General features: G+C 32.9%; 1 protein-coding gene across 1 annotated transcript in view; it reads left to right on the top strand.

Moving 5' to 3' along the window:
* Positions 1-14,429, top strand: part of LOC127720488 (high affinity cationic amino acid transporter 1-like) — a 39,321-nt gene extending 24,892 nt beyond the window's left edge. The window contains exons 11-15 of the mRNA XM_052227074.1: positions 1,081-1,143; positions 3,130-3,290; positions 5,089-5,255; positions 10,380-10,488; positions 13,939-14,429. Of these exons, the coding sequence (XP_052083034.1) occupies positions 1,081-1,143; positions 3,130-3,290; positions 5,089-5,255; positions 10,380-10,488; positions 13,939-14,042 (604 nt within the window). The 3' untranslated portion in view covers positions 14,043-14,429. The remainder of the gene's footprint in view (positions 1-1,080; positions 1,144-3,129; positions 3,291-5,088; positions 5,256-10,379; positions 10,489-13,938) is intronic.
* The last annotated feature ends 2,523 nt before the right edge of the window (positions 14,430-16,952 follow it).

Genomic DNA, 16,952 nt, shown 5'->3' with positions numbered 1-16,952 from the left:
TATATCTGTTGAAGGTGATGCTGCTGTAAGTAATGATTCCAAATAAATAGTGCATTTATTAAAGTATTAAACAGCTTTTCTTTCAATTCGAAATAGTACAATCTCATTTTAAAAGAATGAATTGTACAAGCTGTTAAAAAATTAAGTCTCATAACTGGCATGTCAGTAACTGCTAGTAGTCTGTTGTTATTTATGTATTATTGTCATTTTGTTTATTTTCTTTTGTTTCCTATTCTGACATCGGACTCTGACTTCTCTTAAACTGAGTTTTACTGTGCATACTGTTGTACGTTTGTTTTTTCTACATTGGCTAGAGGTATAGGGGAGGGTTGAGATCTCAAAAAACATGTTTAACCCCGCCGCATTTTTGCGCCTGTCCCAAGTCAGGAGCCTCTGGCCTTTGTTAGTCTTGTATCATTTTTAATTTTAGTTTCTTGTGTATAATTTGGAGTTTAGTATGATGTCCATTATCACTGAACTAGTATACATATTTGTTTAGGGGCCAGCTGAAGGACGTCTCCGGGTGCGGGAGTTTCTCGCTGCATTGAAGACCCATTGGTGGCCTTCGGCTGTTGTCTGCTCTATGGTCGGGTTGTTGTCTCTTTGACACATTCCCCATTTCCATTCTCAATTTTATCATTTTGCATTTCAATATGAAAATTTTTTGTCTTTTGGTCTTTGCTAAGATTTAGTTTTGTTCAAAGTCATTGATTGCGTTAAATTATTCTGTCAAATTTTGTTAACGTTAGTAATTGCCAGTGAGTCAAGATAATAGCATGATTGATCAAAAGCCAAATCTCATGAAGACTATCAGCATATAGAGGAATGCTGTTGATATTTTTTCTCCAAGAAGTATATGATAGATACTTGAATTTGCACATAATTGAAATATTACGAAACTTTCTGCAATCTACCTTGACTTGAATGAAATCTTTCTGAAAAAAACCACTCATGTTCTCAACTTTACAAAATATAGATATGTCTTACAAAGAATTATAATATTTAATAACAATTTTAATATTGATCCCCAATAAGTAACACCTACTACATGTACTACATATTAACCCTTTCATATTTCAGATACAAAGTAAAGTGTTTTGCATTCAAACACAAGGTTGAAGTTTATATTGAAGAGGAAGATGGGTAAGTCAGATCTACTGTATACTGTAAAGAAGGTAAATTTAGCAAGGGCTATATTTTTGCTTACTTTGCAAAATTAAAACATCAAAATATCACCTTGCAATGACTTGGTCTTTAAATTTCATGGTGAAATTTTTTTTGATTTTTCATGCTAAGAAGCTATATCACAAATGACTTTTTGTGGTTTGCTAAATTGCAGAAAATTTAATCTCATTTGGTACCCTGAAAATTGAACAGCATATGTGAAAAAGTTTCAGCTTTACAACAAGCCATTATACATATCAAAGAGAATTCTATTGTTTGAAAAGAGGATTTGGAGAAAAAGTTTCCATTATTACCTACTTGAAACAATTGTGCATAATTACTCATGTTAAGGATGTTACTGTTGTTTTTCACTTTTTGTTAGGTATGCAGAATCCTCTAGTTTTATCATTGTAGTGACAATACAAATTTAGCCCGCTAACCTCTACTTTTCTTTTCATAATTTTGTTACATATAGTTTTAAAAGCCATTTTAGAAAATCTTATAAAACCCTTGTTATTTTTTCATAGTTTTTGAAAGAAAAAGGTGGCAATGTTATACGTATGAAAAGTCTAGAGAGATTCATTTCATGCCAAATTTTTAATTGATTATACCTCAAAAACAAAGACACGACCCTGTCATTTTTTTCTGCTTTTTAAGTTCCTTTATTTATATACTATCAATTTATAACAATCTTTTAAAAAGCTTGTTATTTAGAAACAGAAGAGCGAACATCCTTAAAGGAATCCTGTAGTTTCACTCATCTGATCTTTAATACAACAGTACGTAGGTGTTGTCAAGAGTTTTTCAATGAAGTTGCATCAAAAGATACAGCTCCTTGCATTTTCTGCATTATTTACACTTAAAGTGAATGTAATTAAAACAAACAACTATTGAAAAATTTTGAATGTTGAAAAATGTTCCCCAAGTGATCGAACAAAACATTAACTCAAAATTACCAGATTAAAGTCAAGGAGAAGGCAACCTGATCATCACAAGAAAATCAATCAGTGTCAGTTTTAGGGTTGCTGATTTATTGGTAGATCTAAACAAAGATAGACATCGTGAGGACGGGTGCATTAGGTTTGTGCGCATTACCATTACATTTGCGCGCAAAAATCATTACGTTTGTGCGCAGCTTTTGATTACATTTGCGTGCAAACTTTTACAGGTAAACTCAGGTAAATACAGGTACATATAGATTATACCTATTTATTTATGAGATATTATTTTCGAGCAGAATAAGTCCTTTGTATTGTGCACAAGCACTTAGTCTTGGATATATATACAGATAAAAATGTAAAAACATAGTAAATCTAAAGAATAATAGAACTGATTTTACATGTCGTAACACAATGAATATTTGAAGCCCACTGCTTTAAAAAACACAAATTATTGCTATTCTTCATCTCGGAGTCACAGTGAGGCCTTTAATGTCTTTGCTATTATGGGATTTCTCATGATCACTATTTTTTTTTTTAGAATTCAAAATGAAAAATATATTATTTAAATTTACAAATATGTTCAAAATTCACAATGATCATAATCATATTTGTTGTGAATTATCTTTATTTTACCTGTGCTACCTGTAAAATGAATGCATGCAAATGTAATCAAAAGCTGCGCGCAAACGTAAAAAAAATTAATCCCCAAATGCGCGTAAATGTAATGCGCCCGAGAGGACAACCTATATTTTTACCAACTTTTTAGAAGCATTTATAGGAAATGGAAAGATCTCAGTCAACCTTGAACTCGACCAGTTTAGATGACTAAATATTTCACATCAGCTCCAAATCAATGAATTGACAATGACATAGATCAATAAATTTCTATTGCATGCATACCCAAAAAAGTACACTTGAGTGACTTCAGGTAAGTTTGATATTTTAGTCAGTAAAGATAAAATGGCAAGATATTTTTCTGTGTCCACATATTTTCATGTAAATATGTTTTATGATATAATTTCAGGCAACATGATCCTTCCAGCAAAGACCATTTATTAGGCAACAGAAGCAAGAAAAAAGAAATAACCAGTAGTTATCTTAAAAAGATGTTTGTTAGAGATAAAAATCAAAAGACTCCAACTAAAGAAACAGAAAAAATCACAGAGTATAATATAGCAATAATAGGTAAATATTTGCAATGTAAAAGATTTGTTGGGAATTATTTAGATAATGCTAATAAAATGAACCATGGAAACATGTCCTAACTCCTTACTGATCTCTTGCATTTAAAATTTGTATAGCACTATATCTCTGCAGCTTTTTTTGAAAGCTCAATAATGAATTAAAAATAATAAAATCTTGCATTTGTGTCTGTTTAAAATCGCAAAAAAATGAACGCAAAAATTTCTGAATTTACAATATTCGATCCTTTTTGATTTAGAATTTATGGATACTCTTGAAAACATGTCTTTAGAGAACTCTTGTATAAGGACATACTTTGAACACTTCTAAGTGATTTAGAATTTATAAATCAAACACTTTAATATAAAGATAACGAGATTGTCAATAAGAAAATTAAGCTCCAAAGACCTATGGTTGAGCATGTAAGCAACAACAGGTCAGGCCACCCTTATAAAATTCTTTGTTTGATATTGCCTACCCATGCCTTGTAGGGTTGGGTAGGTAGGTAGGTAGGGATTTTTTTTTTGGCCAGCAACATAAGTTACATGTTTTAGACAAGAAAACGACGTGACAGCAGGAAAAAAAATCTTTAAAAAAAAATTTGAAACGATTTGTGTCATTAAACTTTTTAGGGTAGGCTGCTTTTTTGGTGGGTTTCTAAGGAAGGCAATAACAAACAATTAAAACTTTATATTTGGCCTCACTGTATAGTTCAGCAATGAACAAAAGATATTTTATGACATAATTATGTCATAGTAGGCACCTTTTTCATGAAAATAAAAAAATTATGCAGTTTCTGTACATATTTCCTTTATGGAAACATTGTGCTTAGCCAAGAAATAACATAAAAAGTTAAGAGAAGCTTTATCATACTGTAGCTATTTGCATAATATCACCAAATATGAAGTCATTTCTTTGTTGCACACATAGTTTTCCAATCCATAAGTTAACTTAAAAGTTTGTGTAAAACAAGGAAAATCAAGAAACTTTACAATGTGAAAATTTTTTATGGTAACTACCGGTAGTCAAATGTGAAAAAAATAAATTCTGAACATGTTTTTACCTTATATATATAATTAGTTTGGTTGGGACAAAATTAAAAACACACATGGTAACGTTTAAATTTGCCATATATTTGGACCAAAAAGAGAGCTTTAATTTATGGGTATTTGTTTTATGTAATTTCTTTATAAAAGAATATATACTAACCAAATTTAAAAAAAAATGCATTAGTAAACATATATAGATATAGGAAGATGTGGTATGAGTGCCAGTGAGACAACTCTCCATCCAAGTTACAATTTATAAAAGTAAACCATTATAGGTCAAGGTACAGCCTTCATCACAGAGCATTGGCTCACACTGAACAGCAAGCTATAAAGGGCCCCAAAAAATTACCATGCTTTGAATACTGTAAATTCAGAAATTATTGTGTGCATTTATTAATGCGAATTTTGTAGAATTGACTAAAATGCGAGATTAATTATTGCGATTTCAAGAAAATCTGCATACAGTTAAAAGTATCAGATATAAGAATGTGAGTTCTTATTATTGCGATACTCATTCAGTCGCATAATTCGCATTGATTAAAACCTCGCAAATATTTCAGAATTTACAGTGTTATTTTTATTTGAACCATAATTTATCATTTACTTTATTTTCACATAAATTATTTTTTCAGTAACACTATAAAAATATGTTAAGGCTTATTTTGCTAGACTTTTCTTCAGTCAAATGAATTATGGATATTAAGAATCAGCCTGATTAACTTAAAGTCTCATTTTGTTAAATTTTTTTTCAGTTTTACTAATAGTAATTTTAAGCCTCATTTTGGTGGTAGCAGAGGATAGTTTATCAGACAGTAAGGCGTGGGCTATTGTTTTAGCTGCAATATTTGTTATCGCTATATTTGTAATGGTGTATTCTATATGGGTTCAGCCAGAAAATCAGGATGCTATACATTTTAAGGTAGGTTAACTACCAAATATATTGGTAACTTTTGATCAGATATTTTTAAGGAATGAAGGAGAAGTCAACCGACTTTTTGTTATTAAGACCCAGACCTCTTGGTCATGAAACTTAACTGAGTACTCAGAGTTCAAAATTTGTGCACAAAAACACCAAATCCAGTATACTGATTGATTGAATTCTGAGTATGATAATGGTACTCAAAAATTTTTAAAGCCACAAGGCCTGATGATGTCACTATAAAATTGACTACATAACTACAGGATATAGAAAGAAACAGCATATATTTGTAAGCCTCAAATCTATGTCCAGCCTCAAATCTATGTCCAGCCTCAAATCTATGTCCTTTCCGCAAATCTGTGTCCTTTTTAATATTGCGTCATAGACGTTCCAAATTTATGTCCTTTATTGTCTCAAATCTATGTCTTTTATTGTCTCAAATCTATGTCCTGTATTGTCTCAAATCTATGTCCTTTATTAACTCAAATCTAAATTTAAATTATTCAAGGTAAACATAGATAAAGTGGTATGAATGTCAATGAAACAGCTATATGGACGAGAGACAAAATGAAGTATGTTGGTGTTGCAAAAAAAATATTCAGTCTTTACTGTTTTTTTAGTGAAAAAAATATGTGTAGTTTCATTCTTGAAGGCACGTTAATAAAGTAACATGTATGCTCGTTATGCCAATAATTTGTACACAGAATTATGTTGTGGTTGTTGAATGTTGATGTCATGGTACACAATGGATTTAAAAAAATACATAGATTCGAAACTGTAATAGTTTCACCAGAAAAAAAACTTTTTTAATAAGATAGTAAGATAGTGGCACAAAATGTCGTTGTTAAACACAATAAATTATACCCTAAACATTTTTATGTGGTATCTATACATTGAAACATTGAACAAAACGTTTCTAAATATGTGTATGTGTTTATAGCTTACGATACAGAATAGGTTTAATTCATTGTTGAAGGCCGTACATGTATCTTTACTTGCTTGTATACAGATGTCATTTTGTCTCAGGTTGTTTATCAACTTATATTTCGTATTTGTTATCAAGACGTAATGATGAGTAAAGGGAAGTAAAGATAATTACTACAGAACAATTAAACACGGGATCAAGAAAAGCAAACAATTTAAAAATGTTGTAGTTTTACAATAAAATGTATATGTTACTATAATTACACACGGATGTAAAATTTTTAAGCACACACATGGAGAACACATGCCAAATAAACATTGAGTTATGGGAAATGACTTAAGGAAACAAAAATCCCATAAGGCCGTACTTATTAGACGGGCATAAATTTACGCATGGCGAAACAAACTGGAAAAAGATTTAAGAAAAGGACACAGATTTGAGGCCGTATCTTTTTTAAAGGACATAGATTAGCGATTGACGTCAAGATGGGGCACAGATCTGAGAAACGGACATAGATTTGAGGCCGTACACAGATCTGAGGTTTACATATTTATTAAAGTTTGCTTTATTTTTATAGTTTTTTTCAGCAGGGATAGAAAATCATCGACACAATATGAAATAAAACATCTATAGGTCAACATACATACAATCATTAATGATAAACATTTTTATGCCCGCCTATGACAGTAGAGGGGCATCATGTTTTCAAGTCTATGCTTCTGTCCATCTGTTTGTCCATTAGTCCATTCTGTATCAGATTCAAGTTTTTTGATAGGTTCTTTTGGTCACATCAATTTGAAACTAAGTACTTACGTTCATTGTGAGGTGACATTTTTCTGTCCATCTGTTTGTCCATTAGTCCATTCTGTATCAGATTCAAGTTTTTTGATAGGTACTTTTGGTCACATCAATTTGAAACTAAGTACTTACGTTCATTGTGAGGTGACATTTTTCTGTCCATCTGTTTGTCCATTAGTCCATTCTGTATCAGATTCAAGTTTTTTGATAGGTACTTTTGGTCACATCAATTTGAAACTAAGTACTTACATTCATTGTGAGGTGACATTTTTCTGTCCATCTGTTTGTCCATTAGTCCATTCTGTATCAGATTAAAGTTTTTGGATAGGTACTTTTGGTCACATCAATTAGAAACTAAGTACTTACGTTCATTGTGAGGTGACATTTTTCTGTCCATCTGTTTGTCCATTAATCCATTCTGTATCAGATTAAAGTTTTTGGATAGGTACTTTTGGTCACATCAATTAGAAACTAAGTACTTACGTTCATTGTGAGGTGACATTTTTCTGTCCATCTGTTTGTCCATTAATCCATTCTGTATCAGATTAAAGTTTTTGGATAGGTACTTTTGGTCACATCAATTTGAAACTAAGTACTTACATTCATTGTGAGGTGACATTTTTCTGTCCATCTGTTTGTCCATTAGTCCATTCTGTATCAGATTAAAGTTTTTGGATAGGTAGTTTTAGTCACATCAATTTGAAACTAAGTACTTATGTTCATTGTGAGGTGACATTTGAATTTTATATGACAAATTACAATTTAACCCCTATTCCATGGTTTACTGAGCAAGGATATAGGATAGTTCAAGCAGAGCATAGTGTTCTACTGACACATATTCTCATTATAAGTATTAAATGAATTCAACAGAAACCACCAAAGAAGACCTGCAAACCACTTCAAAGTCCTAAAAATATAAAATACAGTTAAAAAATACAAATCAAATCAAATCAAATATTTTATTGTCGTATAAACTTTACAGTTTGTGACCAAGCTGTTATGAGTCCCCTGCTCTCAGTTCTAATGACTTTTTCAAGAAGGATCCTAACTTATTTGTTTGTAAAGGCGTTGATGGATTTAGTAAATAATGAATTTTTTCTTCTTCATTTAAATTATTAAAGCTATTATTTTCAGTACATATGTGTTCAAAAAAGGCATTTCTTAGTGTTTTATAATAATCACAATAGAGTAAAAATGTTTCTCATCCTCTAGTATTTTACATTTATGACAAAGTCATTCCTCTCTTGGGATTTTAAAATATCTCCCCTTTTCAATTAAGAGGGAGTGATCACTTAGTCTAAATTTAGTGATCAATCTCCTTATCTGAAAATTAGATATATTTAGATAAGATTCTAGTTTGCAATCTTTTTTAAGTTTTTTATATAGATCAAATTTACTTTTATCATCAATGTTTTCAAATTTAGTTTCAATTAAATCTTCATATCTATTTTTCATTTTTAACTTTATATTGTTTTTTATTTTATATATACCTGTAATGAGATTTATGACCTAATGCAGATTTACCTAACTTGCTTAACCTGGTGTCAACTGCTGAAATTCAAAATTTCTTTTTCTCATTAGTTTTCCAATAGAGAATGTATACTACACATCTTAAACTATGGACAATATAAAGAAGTATGTGTGCTGGTGTTTGAGATACAAGCATTTGAAAAACTAAAATATTGCAACATGAAAGAAATGTCTGCATTTTTGGCATGAAATGTAAAGGAAGAATGGAATGTTTATAAACTGTGCAAACAATGTAGAAGAAATAAAAATATTAATGAAAATAATTGTAATAAAATTTGGGCGCAGCTTGATACGACCGCAGAGGTCGAACCCTGAACAGTTGGGGCAAGTATGGACACAACATTCAAGCTTGATACAGCACTGAATTTGGATTGTGATTAAATATTTGACACAGCATAGGTTTCTGACACAGAATGAATGTGGTCTAAGAACTTAAAAATTTTTAATTTACATATTCAAACCATATCATTATTATTTGCTTATTTGAAATAACCAATTTAAAATGGAAAATTTTAAAGAAAAAAAAGGAAAAAAAAAATCCCCCCTAAAATTTTTTGAACCCCCTTATGATTCATCACCCCCAAACTCAATCCCAGCTTTCCCTTTGTGGTATGGTACCTTGCAGTACAATTTCAGAGAGATCTGTACACTTGAACACAAGTTATTGTCTGGAAACTACAAAATGCTTGTTTTATGGCCCCTTTTTGGCCCCAAATTCCTAAACGTTTAGGGCAATTACCTCCAAACTCAAACCCAGGTTTCCCTTTGTGATATGGAACCTTGTAGTACAACTTCATAAAGATCAATACGCTTACACACAAGTTATTGTCCTGAAACTAGAAAAATGCTTGTTTTTTGCCCCTTTTTGACCCCTTATTCCTAAAATATTGAGGCAGTTACCCCCAAAATCAATGCCAGCCTTGCCTTTGTGGTATGGTACCTTGCAGTACAATTTCAGACAGATCCATACACTTGAACACAAGTTATTGTCTGGAAACTAGAAAAATGCTTATTTTTGGCCCCTTTTTGGCCCCTTATTCCTTAATGTTTTGGGCAATTACCCCCAAACTCAATTCCAGCTTTCCCTTTGTGATATGGAACCTTGTAATACAATTTCAGAAAGATCCATACACTTACACACAAGTTATTGTCATGAAACTAGAAAAAATGCTTGTTTTTTTCCCCTTTTTTGGCCCCTAATTCCTAAAATTTGGAGGCAATTACCCCCAAAATCAATCCCAGCATTCCCTTTGTGATATGGAACCTTGTGGTAAAATGTCAGAAAGATCCATACACTAACACACAAGTTAGACTTTTGTCTGGAAGTTACAAAAATGCTTATTTTTGGCCCCTTTTGGCCCCTAATTCCTTAACTGTTGGTACCATAACCCCCAAAACCAATCCCAACCTTCCATTTGTGGTATTGAACCTTATGGTAAAATTTCATAGAGATCCATTCACTTAAACTAAAGTTAGAGTGCGAAAACCAGTGTGTCTTCGGACGATGACGACGACGACGCCAACATCATACCAATGTACGACTGCAAAATTTTTTTGCGGTCGTATAAAACTGTGTGTGTGCATTTATTAATGCAATTGTTGGACCATAAACACAATTGCGAGTTCAATCCTTGCAATTTCAGAAATAATGCTTTCAAAAATTAAAATGTGGGTTTTTTATTTTTGGGACACATGTATCGTCACAATTTTCACAATAAGGATATAACATTTCTGGATTTACAGTATGCATTCTGGGTAAGTGCAAGTTATACTTTAAATCATAATAAAACTGACATCAAATTCAGTTGTGTCAATGAGGTATTCTTTATGCATGTTTACTGCAATCTAAAATTATTTCCTATTTTGAACAGGTTCCATTGTTGCCATTTTTACCTGTGATCAGTATTTTTATAAATATCTACCTGATGATGAAATTATCAACAGCTACATGGATCAGATTTGCCATATGGATGGCTGTAGGTAAGTTATCAACAGCTACATGGATCAGATTTGCCATATAGATGGCTGTAGGTAAGTTATCAACAGCTATGTGGATCATATTTGCCATATGGATGGCTGAAGGTAATTTATCAACAGCTATGTGGATCATATTTGCCATATGGATGGCTGTAGGTAAGTTATCAACAGCTATGTGGATCATATTTACCATATGGATTGCTGAAGGTTAGTTATCAATAGCTATGTGGATCATATTTGCCATATGGATGGCTGAAGGTAAGTTATCAACAGCTATGTGGATCATATTTGCCATATGGATGGCTGTAGGTAAGTTATCAACAGCTATGTGGATCATATTTTCCCTATGGATGGCTGAAGGTAAGTTATCAACAGCTAAGTGGATCAGATTTGCCATATTGATGGCTGAAGGTAGGTTATCAACAGCTACATGAATCAGATTTGCCATATGCATGGATGGCTGTAGATATAAAAAAGAAGATGAGGTATGATTGCAAATATGACAACTCTTCACAAGAGACCAAATGACACAGAAATTAACAAATATAGGTCACTGTACGGCGTTCAACAATGAGCAAAGCCCATACCGCACAGTCAGCTATAAAAGGCCCCTAAATGGCAAATGTAAAACAATTCAAACGAGAAAACTAATGGCCTAATTTATGTACAAAAAAATGAATGAAAAAAAAAATATGTAACACATCAACAAACGACAACCACTGAATTACAGGCTCCTGACTTGGGACAGGCACATACATACAGAATGTGGTGAGGTTAAACATGTTAGTGGGATCTCAACCCTCCCCCTAATCTGGGACAGTGTTGTTATGGTACAACATAAGAACGAACTATAAAAATCAGTTGAAAAAGGCTTAACTCAGGTAGGTTATCAACAGCTACATGGATCAGATTTACCATATGGATGGCTGTAGGTAAGTTATCAACAGCTATGTGGATCAAATTTGCCATATGGATGGCTGTAGGTAAGATATCATCAGCTACATGGATCATATTTACCATATGGATGGCTGTAGGTAAGTTATCATCAGCTATGTGGATCATATTTGCCATATGGATGGCTGTAGGTAAGTTATCATCAGCTACGTGGATCATATTTGCCATATGGATGGCTGTAGGTAAGTTATCAATGGCTACATGGATCAGATTTGCCATATGGATGGCTGTAAGTAAGTTATCAACGGCTACATGGATCAGATTTGCCATATGGATGGCTGTCGGTAAGTTATCAAAGGCTACATGGATCAGATTTGCCATATGGATGGCTGTAGGTAAGTTATCAATGGCTACATGGATAAGATTTGCCATATGGATGGCTGTAGGTAAGTTATCAATGGCTACATGGATCAGGTTTGCCATATGGATGGCTGTTGGTAAGTTATCATCAGCTATGTGGATCATATTTGCCATATGGATGGCTGTAGGTAAGTTATCAACGGCTACATGGATAAGATTTGCCATATGGATGGCTGTAGGTAAGTTATCAACGGCTACATGGATCAGATTTGCCATATTGATGGCTGTAGGTAAGTTATCAATGGCTACATGGATCAGATTTGCCATATGGATGGCTGTCAGTTATGAAAGGCTTCATGGATCAGATTTGCCATATGGATGGCTGTAGGTAAGTTATCAACAGCTACATGGATTAGATTTGCCATATGGATGGCTGTAGGTAAGTTGTCAATGGCTACATGGATCAGATTTGCCATATGGATGGCTGTAAGTAAGTTATTAAAGGCTACATGGATCAGATTTGCCATATGGATGGCTGTAGGTAAGTTATCAACAGCTACATGGATCAGATTTACCATATGGATGGCTGTAGGTAAGTTATCAACGGCTACATGGATCAGATTTGCCATATGGATGGCTGTAGGTAAGTTATCAACAGCTACATGGATCAGATTTGCCATATGGATGGCTGTAGGTAAGATATCAACGGCTACATGGATCAGATTTGCTATATGGATGGACATAGGTAAGTTATCAATGGCTACATGGATCAGATCTGCCATATGGATGGCTGTAGGTAAGTTATCTACAGCTACATAGATCAGATTTGCCATATGGATGGCTATAGGTATGTTATCAACAGCTACATGGATCAGATTTGCCATATGGATGGCTATAGGTAGGTTATCAACAGCTAAATAGATCAGACTTGCCATATGGATGGCTGTAGGTAAGTTATCAACGGCTACATGAATCAGATTTGCCATATGGATGGCTATAGGTAATTTGTCCATCCAAGCATACTTTAGATTTTGAACCCTTGAATATGATTGGCTACAGCTATGTTAAATTATCAGGAGCTTAAAGAATCAGACCCACTTACTTTGTAATGAGTGGTAGATATTAGTTCCTGGAATAGGTTACTATTTGGTTTATATGCTAAGATCAGGAAATTAAGATGAAAAATATGATGAGGTTGCTATGCACTATGCAATCATAAGTTATTGAAACTAATCAGATTTCAATATTTTTTCACAGATGCAATTAAAACCAGTAATAGAATGCATTATGGTAGATATTTGTCAAATTTATTTATTTCTCCCTGAAATAGGGTAATCTTGAAAGCTATATGTGTATTTTTTGTAAAAAAATATATGATACATATGTATTTTTTTCATTAAAAAAACCAGTCCTAAGGACCACCTATATTGAACCACCACCTACTGTTAATGACCACCTTTCAATGCCCCCCTCCCCCCATCAAATAGATTTCCCAATATATTCTAACTGTATCAAGTGACTTCCGGCATTAAAGGCGACCAGCAATCGCATTAATTTGTTTAAACTGACCACATGCACTTCTTAAACAACTACAATTTACTTGGAAGGATCAGCGACTTTCGAAAAAAGTGTGATTGTACGGCCCTTTTGATGATCGATGTTCACTTTCCACTCATTGCAGCTCAGTCAATTCTGTTGCAAGAGTAGCACATTCACTCTAGGATTGCCAATAGTTCACATTCTATCAATCAGAAATCCTCCAGTGAATCTGCTAAGACAGAATCAATGGAGTTTAGACGATTGATTCTGATCACGACTTCAACAACCAAGACCTCTGCTATCAAGCTATTGCTGATTATTTTCATTTTTTTTTTCTTTTGGTGTTTTTAACGCCACTTTTAAGCACTGCTTTTGGGCTATTTCGTGGCGGCCAGTTTTTTGTTGGTGGAGGAAGCCGGAGTGCCCGGAGAAAACCACCTACCTTCGATAGGAAAACTGACAATCCTAGTCAATTAAGATTGGAGTCGAGTGCACCCGCACGAACGGGGTTGGAACTCACAACCTCAGTGTTGACTGGGTAGTGATTACAGTAGTAACTACTTAGACCACTCGGCCACCGAGGTCCCTGATTATTTTCAAGTTTGATATGTAAAATAAGTTTTTTTCAATAAATATATTTTTTGTCTTTTTTTTTTATAGGTTTTGCTATATACTTTGGTTATGGAATACGACACAGTTCTGAAGGCAAAAGTGGGCAGAGTGTTCCATTATTAGAAGATTCGTCATCAGATCACGAGGATTGAAATCATTTACAATATACAGGTTGTGCCAAAATTGTATATTTTTGATACAGATTTAAAAATTGTGTTTTTATTGCATCATGGTCAGGGCTTTTCCAGAATTGATTGAATGAAAGGGGGAGTGGGGGGGGGATGGGTTGAAAGGTTATTTCAGCCTTAACAATTATATGAAATAATCAATAAAAATTTTATGTATGTTTTGGTTAAATAAAAAGTGCCTAACAAACACCCCCTACATTTATTTCTGGGAAAGCCCTCATCTCTTTGAATATTAGATTTGATAGATTAAAAAAATTGACTGTTAATAACAATTACGCTGCCAAATTTTATTGTAGATTTTTTTTAATCATGTTTTGTCAAAAGATAATTATATTAAATGATTTTTGTTCATGTTGCCAAAATTCTGTGTCAAAGGCTGATTGTGTAGAACCACTAATTCAGGCCCGGTCAGATAGAACATACATGAAAGTAGTACATGTTTTAAACAAAATAGTTTCTACTCGTAGCTGTCACTTTGTAAATACGTAAAATATTTGTGTCATTTTGGTATAAAATGAAAGCTTTAACGCTTGGGATCACTATAGAACTTCATTTGAATACTTACAAAAATATATGAAATTGAAATACCGTAGAAAGGCTTGTATAGTCCGCGGTTTTATTCTCCAAAATTGGACCTTCCAGACGGGGTGCGGACTATAGAGTACAATAAGCAAGAAATAAGAGAAAAATTTCAATTTCGCGGTCGAGGTGGTTTGTTTACGTTCCGCCATCTTTGTTATTTCTATTGTAGAGGGCGCTCTTATCATTTTTCAAACTAATAATTTTAACTCATCCATATTAATAAGTTATTTCTATTCAATATCAAATTAATACTGATAAATATAAAAACTAAATCTTTCATTACAAATTTCTCGTTTCTTTTCAATGCATTGGTTGAAATAAACTGGTATCTGCTCGATTGAAACGATACAAACATAGTGAAAAAGACAACCGTAAACCAGCTTAGAATTTGTAAACTACAAAACGAAATCGGTTATTGTTCGTTCCGTTTTGGTGTTTCATACTGACTAATATGGTTTGTATTAGCTTAAGACCCTTCAAACATTAATGTGATAGATATATTAAAGACTGTTTTACAAAAGGATGGAACTGTTTTACTTTCAAAGTCGTATTATAGTGATATCTGATATGTACGGATTTCGACTCTCACCGGTTAATTTCTTCTTTTACACGTGCTTTTTAAACTTCCTGTTTAAACATACACAAGTTTCTAAATTGTTTTTTAAGTGAATTAAACTTATTTTAACAATCATGAAGCGTTCTAGAATCATTAACAAGCAGTTTCAGCTTCTGTTTGATGATGGAAAACAGGTTTTTCCAAGAAAATACCGCAAACGACCGCACAGGATTTGAAATTACCGGAGTTTCATTAGACCTTTTCTAACAGTTACAAAAAGTTTTTTTACCTAAAATTTCGTGGGGAGAAGGGGGTGCGGACTATGTACCACTGCGAACTATACAAGCCTTTCTACGGTAGGCCATATTTGCCTGTGGCCCAGATCAGAAGTCTCTTTTTATTTTACTACCAAACTTCAGGGACAGTGTGTTCTTATAAAACACAATTAAAGGAATGTTCAATTTTTAGGACAAACCAGGATGGGGCCAACAAATGATTGTCAAAATATTTAAACTTATGACAAAATAGCTATATAAAAATATGGAGATGTGGTAGATTGCCAATGAGACAACTATCCACCAGAGTTCAAATGAAGTAGATGTAAGCAACTATAGGCAACTGTATGGCATTCAACAATGAGAAAAACCCATTATTGTATAATTGTATATAAAAGGTCCTGACATGAAAAATTTGAAACATGAATGCTTGAAATTGCAGATTTTAACATAGAAAGTGATGGACTAGCTATGAATTAGTGGTTTTACTCCTATTATAATACTGTTTTTTTTATCTATAGTGTTATAAATTACATGAGGCTTTCATATTGATCTAGTAATTGGTCAAATGCTTGACATATTGGTCTAAGGCATATTTATTAATTCATTGAAATAGTGTATATGTGGAGAAATCATCAAAACCATGTCAAATGACTAATTTGTATTGCTATTATAAGAGGGGCGTAAAGGGGGGGTATCTGCACGGAAGAACGCGAAATAAAATTGCCATTTCACGATGAAGGAACAATTAAAAATTTCTTGCACGTTGATCTTTTTACCGATTTCACGAAACACGGTGAATAACGAACCATTTTCACGGCTGCAAGTGAAATAAAAATAGCAAAACACGTTGCACGAAAAATAACCCTTTAACACCCTCTTATAAGGTCATATTCTGATGCATGTAAATTGTATTTAATATGTCTGTTTTGATTGGATAAAATTTGGATCCTGCATCAGAATATAAATAACTGAAAAGTGTTTAAATGATATTTGCCATCATATATCATAAATTTTACAGCCACAAGTCTAAATTTGTAAGTAAATCAGGAATTGATGTCAGCAAGTATTTACAAACAATACATGTACAATTATTTCTTCATTTTACTGAATGTCAGTTGTGTACCAGGACTTTCTTAGTGTATATCTAGTCATAAATTATAGTATTTAATGATATCTTTTAATACTCTTTAGAGCTAAGTAGACTCTACTTAATTGCATACCTGTTAATTAAGAATTCATATATTTGCATAAGAATTCAAAACACATATCCATTTCCTGTCTCTTGCATATCAGATGTTATTTTATTGTATAAGAACATTTATTCTTTTATGAGGGTCTGAATGGGTGTTCTGAAGTTCTGTATTCTTTAAATTTTTAGGGCATTTTTCTTTATCTTAAAAAGAAATAACACTTATTATGACCTGTCAAATTCTCATGAAATTGATTGCGCTTTTATAT

This window comes from Mytilus californianus, unplaced genomic scaffold, assembly GCF_021869535.1.
Source record: "Mytilus californianus isolate M0D057914Y unplaced genomic scaffold, xbMytCali1.0.p SCAF_11, whole genome shotgun sequence".
Lineage (NCBI taxonomy): Eukaryota > Metazoa > Mollusca > Bivalvia > Mytilida > Mytilidae > Mytilus > Mytilus californianus.
Note: the sequence above shows the minus strand (reverse complement) of the source record. Positions and strands in the feature narration are given on the sequence as shown.